This window comes from Phaethon lepturus, unplaced genomic scaffold, assembly GCF_000687285.1.
Source record: "Phaethon lepturus isolate BGI_N335 unplaced genomic scaffold, ASM68728v1 scaffold11410, whole genome shotgun sequence".
Taxonomy (NCBI): domain Eukaryota; kingdom Metazoa; phylum Chordata; class Aves; order Phaethontiformes; family Phaethontidae; genus Phaethon; species Phaethon lepturus.
In genome coordinates this window covers 46803-53228 of record NW_010509867.1, presented here as the reverse complement: position 1 = coordinate 53228, position 6426 = coordinate 46803, and the positions used below count along the sequence as shown (strand labels likewise).

The window sequence follows — 6426 nt, the reverse complement described above, 5'->3', positions numbered from 1 at the left end:
CTGTGATTCTGTGATTCTGTGATTATTAAGTTTCACCACTCAAAAAGAAGCCTGAGAACAATGATGAAACCTTCAAAATGACTGAATAGAAAGGCATGAAAGCATGAAGGCAAAAAGGGACCGACATACTTAGCAGCCATTAAAACAGCTTTACCAAGACTTCTAGAGAATACTGAGGGGAGCAACATAAAAAAGACATAGATTTAGTCCTACTGAATTATAGAAATTATACACCAGGGAAATACCGGGTTGGAAAAGCCACAGAGGCAAGCTGGAAAGAACTTGGAAAGTTCTACCCTTGATGAAATGTCCTTCACTGACCACAGACCAGGAAAAGTTTGCTGAAAAAATCCAGTGGAAGAAAACCAGCAGTGAGGGAATGCATCAGTGCACCATGCCTGTCATAAGGGAAACCTGGGATATTTCTAAAGCTAGGTTGTGAACTCAGCACCTTGAGTAGATGTTATCTGTTGTGATACAGAACACCTTGGTATTCAAGCCTATGGCTATAAATGATGCAAAATATCCCTATAAATTTTGAAAGATATTTAATAATTCATGACAACACCTCAACCTTAATACCAGAAAAACATCCATTTCTAAAAGTCAGAAAATGTCACAACTAAAAATAAAATCTAAATTATTAGTTAAAAAAACAATGTTCAGAGACTGAAGGAGACTGAGCACTTCCATTTGAAGACAATGTTGTAGTAGGCACTATTCAGTTTCTATTTAGCACATATTCAGTGTAGTGGTAATAAAAATATTTTCATGCTCACACTTACCAACAATTTCACTCGGCTCCTTATTGTAAAGTTTTTTGTTCCAGTAAAGAAGTCTGAGAAAAGGGAAGGAGACCAAAACAACAAGGCAGATGCCAACAAACATATGCCCTGTGAAGGCTGCAAAATCCAATCCCTGAAAATAAAAATGAAAACTTAAATTAAAAATCAGTTGTTTTCCTCTATTACCTACAGGGAAAAGTATTCAGCTATATATACTTTACTAATCAATAATAAATATAAAGCAATAAAGTTACCAGTACAGTATATGCTGTATTTCATCTGTGTCAAGGAGATGAGCCACACTACAATTTAATTCAGAGAACTAAAAAAAACCATTATGAGTTATTCTGAAATACGTTTAGTGTTCCTGGCATGGGTAGGAAAAAAAAACCCAAACTGAATCATTAACTTTCACTTTCATCACTTAAATCATTGTAACTTAATTTTAAATCATACCGAATCACAGATATAGTTAAATTTTAATGACCAGCTTTTGTTTTAAACTGATGACAACATGGATTTTTACAATAATTCTATCTGAACCAGGATTTAATCTAAATTCACAAATATTCTTCTACAGTAAAAATATTACATGTCAATATTCTGTTTATTTTTCTGCCTGCTTAATAAATGGACACATTTCTTTACATTTTGCATAATGAAACCCTTTAATGAAGGGGTTCTCAAAAAGTTTAGGCAGAATATATTTAAAATATACTGTTTTAAACAATAATGATGAATAGTTACAACCCACCCTAAAACTTTGAAATTAGCCATGCTTTGAGTAGGACATTGGACTAGGTGATCTCCAGGGCCCCTTTCAACTGAATAATTTCATGATTCTATATTACACACACTGCAGTGGATCAGGGTTAGCCTTTGGGCTGGGATTTTCTGAAGTTGTCATGACTAGCTGAGGTTGTCCATGAGGCTCCAAGGGGGATCACATCCAAGTACTCTGGTAGCAAGGAACTGTCTTATATTGACAGAGTGGAGGTTGTCTGAACTGATGATCGCAGCAGAGCAGCGCTGTGGAGAAAGTATGGTCCAAACCCTGGACAGTTCAGGTTGTCCAAACTGAATTTTCAGAGCATATACTTATTTTCCAGAGACTCTACAAAGTCATGGGATCTCCCTGTGCCACACCTCTATGTCTCTACAAAGATGATAGTGAGTTGCCATTTACCAAATACCTGTTCGCTACCTATAGACACTTCTGTAATGCCAAGACAAATTAAAAACAGCTATATTGTCTCCAACTAAAAGAATTTATGTGGAAATGACCCAGTGAAAATGTTTCCGGTTCAAAAAAGGATAAAAAAGTTTCCCCATTACACACAGGGCATAACAAAAAATACACAACACAAGAAGATGATTGAAGTCTTCAAGAACTTTTGCAGCCAATAAAGATTAGTGGTCTTTTGCAAAAAATCCATAGTCTGCAGAGAGTTAAATAAATCTCAAACATAAATATGCACACCGAGGATTAGAATCTGATTCTATGAAAAATATAGGTTTCAGCTTCATGAGCTATAGAAAACCATCCCTAGTTGCTATTTAATAGTAGATTCCTTGCATCTTCTACTCTCCAGCCACTAAAATGTGAAACTGTATACTTGCTCATTTGCTGGTCTTTCATTATTACTCAGCTATTGCTATTTCTTTTGTGAAAGTAGAAAGAAGACTCTTCAGGAATTGGAATAAGACTATTTCAAGAATCGGATATAAAAACCGAGTGACATGACACCACAAAGGAAAATAATATACCTTCATTCAGTTTGCCTGCATAATAGGTCAGCCAGACAAATGTCTGACAGCTCTGCAAGACCAACTTTACAAGTCAATTTTTATAAATACTTAGAAAGATTGGCCTTTGGGCATCAAGTCAAGATTCAGAGCTACAGGAGACATTTCTGTGAAGGATGAAATCAACATTCATAACTCTAGAAAATTTACAAATATCAATGAGAAAAAAAATAATTTAAATTCTGCAAAGGCTTAATGTTTGTAAGACTGCCCCCAAGGTATATAAAGCCCATATCCCTCATGTACATTTCCTTAATTACAGCCATTTAAAACTGAAAAGAAATCTAATTTATATATGTGTTGCCTCTAAGATTATAGCCAAAAAAAAAATCAGACAATTTTGGCCAATAAAATCAGAATCCTTAAAAGCATGGTGAACTGGCCTTGGTTTGGAAATTGCTCAATTTATTGACAATGTGCTATTAAACAGTTCAGGAAGTATGGAAAATAAGTATTCAGTTTTGTATGGTCTTTAAAATGAGGTAAGGAGCAGTAGGAAGCTGAACAGAATTAAGCTGTAAAAACACCGAAGCTACAGCAGCTAAAATAGCAGTGCCTAAATATGACTGGAAAAAAAGTTATCCTCTGAAAAATGAAATGACTGGGAAATAGCTAGTTGAGGAGCAATAAAGTAGTTAGACATGGTCAGAATATACTCAACACAGAAATATCAGAAGCAGGAAAATTACTTTTGTATTCAACCTAGTCTTAAAAAGAGCAGTGGGCATGAAGCTTTTCTCAGGCTGGCAGCAATGTGCCCACATCATGAAGAAGCATGCCAGCTACCAGTAGAATATGCCAGCAGAAATTCTCTGCAGAGATACTCAGGCATAAAGTTAATTGCTAATGTAATAATAAAAAAGAGAAACAGGAACCCAAAGAATCCTTGGAAACTCGCAACTTTAAGTATGCGATGTCTCCATCATGTTAAGGAAACTTGAATTTTAGGAAGTGGCTTATTGCAAACAAGTGCAAAGATTTACAAAGTCACTTGCTTCTACATTTTGAATATATCACCAATTTCAGGACAAAACAATTGTGCTTTGTTACTGAAATGCCACAATGCAGAAACTTCTCAAACAAAAAATACAGCAAGTGTGCCCCTTGAAACCCACAAAACTAATTTCTCTGTGAAAAGGAAAATCACATCAACCTAGAAGGCACACTAAAATGCTGAGTTTAAGAAGGAGATCTCAGATATGACTGATAGCTGAAAGGAATTTTAATGAAATTGAGGTCACAATAATCTTTTTTTTTTAAATCAAGATTTACACAGCTTTATGACATAAGAGCTGGCATAGATAAGGCCTAAAAGTGATTTGGAGACACAATCACAAGGAAAAAAAAATTGTTTACTAGATTTTTTGTCATCCTGTCCAGGAGCTTACCCAAACTTTTCAAAGAGTAGCTGGGCTGAGATTCAGGATTTTGTTAAACTTCATAATATCACCCTATTGATCTTTCTTATCTCTGAGATCCCTGCGGCAAAAGAAACCATGCTGCTCTGCTGCGACTGCAGAACAGCTTTCCGATTCAGCTAAAACAAGCCATTTTCTAACACGGAGCGTGCTTATCTCAGATAAGAGCTTGCACGACAGGATTGCCTGTGATAGTGCAAGGATGGATTCAATTCTCTTCCCGTCCCTTGCTCCTGGCTTTCTTTCTTCCCTGTTTCCTCCCTGCAACAAGGCACAGGAACCAGCATGTAAAAGTGAAACCTGATGATCGCTAGCCTTGGACAACTTGGACCATCTAGCCATGAGGAGGCTGAGGACTACCAAGTGCACTCCTTTTTATGCCTGATGTTAGAAGGGCTCATGGTGAAAAACAGACCACTGCCCTCCCGGATGCTTTGGGCTGGGTCCTTAGCACCAGCCTCTCTGCAGCACACAGAATATGCTTTCAGGGAGGGAGAAGGCAGATTTCACACCAGTTATTGTCAGGTAACTAGCAGTCAACTGGCAGCCTCTGGAGAGCTTTAAGAAACTAAAGGGTTTACATTTTACTACAGATACAAATGATGCAGCAGAGGATACCAAGATGGTGGCACAGTTACTTCACCAGTTGCTCCTGCTCCCTTTCTCACACCCTAGAAAGGGGTTACAACATCTCCACAGAGCCTACATTCATACCCTTTGTGGCTGTGGATAACACATTTTATCCCTCCTGAGTCCTCTGCACTGCTGGGGCCAGGGTTCAGCATTGTAAAAAAACACTGAAGGGCTCCACATGTCTGCTGCATACAACAAAATGTCATTTTCATAAAGATTTTCTTTTTCTTGCGCAACAGACTGAAATAGAATTGACATGCACAATAGGCAAGAAATAGTTTTCTTCCAGGAGATTTCAATCCATCAGATAAATATAATACATGCTTCAATGTCCCTTACTTGAGGCTATGCTGATTGTGTTAAATTTCACCCGTTCCCCAGTCAACAGAAAATATAAAGATTTTGTTTTGTTTAGCAGAGAACCTAAAGGTTCCACTGCTTACAGATTCAGAGCTGAAACAGAGTGGGCATCTTTCCCTGGTTTATATTTTTAAATGCAAAGTCAAATTTCATGTTAGGAAGAAGTATCAAACTGTTTTCCTAAAATACTAACTTTCTGTCACCTTGACTATTTATTTTATTGCTTTTGCAGGTGTGAAATTAAATTCTAGTCATTCAATCCTTTCGAGAAGAAATCTGCCATTTTAGAGCAAAGAGAAAGCAAAAATTATAGCTAGGTGCAGCAATTCAGACAGCAGCAAATAATACTGTGCTTCTAACCAAAATGCCCTTTACTTAATATTTTAAAAGTAATAAAATGAGGACGAGCAAGAGTAATTTATTATTTCTACACTGGTTTAAACATCTCTTCTTGTCTCAGGGGCAACTGCTCATGACATCGCTGAGCGAGAAATCACTGATAGCCTAACACAGTTACATGAAGAAAATGCTTATCTGAGAATGGCAAACCTGGCAAACCTCCTTTTTGTCTTGCACTATACTCTTTAATGATTACTACATGCAGAGAGAGGAAAAAATCTGAAATCAGCCATAAACCCATAAATTTTATTTCATATACCTTACCTAGGATTTCATTTTTTCCTGAGAAAAGGAATCAATGAAACATCAACAGAAATAGTAGGAGTTCTACAAATTGATTAAAAGTTTAAACAAGCTTGTATCCAAAAAACTGAAAAAAATAACCTAGTAATCTATGGGAATCCATTTCACAATCTGCCAGTGCTTGAAATACCTTTATAGATTCATATATAGGAGTTTCTCTCTTCTATTTTTCCGAATTATCTGCTTTTATCCATAAATTTTTGGTACCACAATTTTTCATGAGCTATAATCAACTAATATTGCATAATGCTATATTTCAGCATGAAGGCTGAATGTCTCCAAAAGGCAGAACAGGAGAACCTGATGGCTGTCCATGTTCCAGGGAATTCTTGTTAAATGGCAGGCATAACTCTGAAACCCCAAAATCCTCAGCAAACATCTGATTAACAGTACAAGCTTTATCACATGCTACGAAAGACAGTAAACAGGAGAATATAATCCAGTGGCTAGCATATGCTAAAACTGCCTTTGCTCTTATCATCACCTCTTTTAGGCAGATTAAAGCAATGACCATTTTGAACCAGTTCATGCCCTATTGTGCATATAAAAATGGAGTTCCCAAAGTCTGAAGCACATATCTTTTCAAGATAAAAACATAGTTTTGCTAGCAATGGCCACTCACTAGCAGTACTCTGAAGGTAATGAAAACTTTTAAACAAAGTTTTGTATTCACTGAATGAGTTTTCCATTTACCCTTAATGAAAACTCTTACCTTCTTTCCC

At 36.6% G+C, this 6426-nt stretch overlaps 1 protein-coding gene across 1 annotated transcript in view; it reads right to left on the bottom strand.

Moving 5' to 3' along the window:
* Positions 1–732: 732 nt before the first annotated feature.
* Positions 733–6426, bottom strand: part of OCA2 (oculocutaneous albinism II) — a 50829-nt gene continuing 45135 nt past the window's right edge. The window contains exon 13 of the mRNA XM_010289276.1: positions 733–918. Coding sequence (XP_010287578.1) covers positions 733–918 — 186 coding nt within the window. The remainder of the gene's footprint in view (positions 919–6426) is intronic.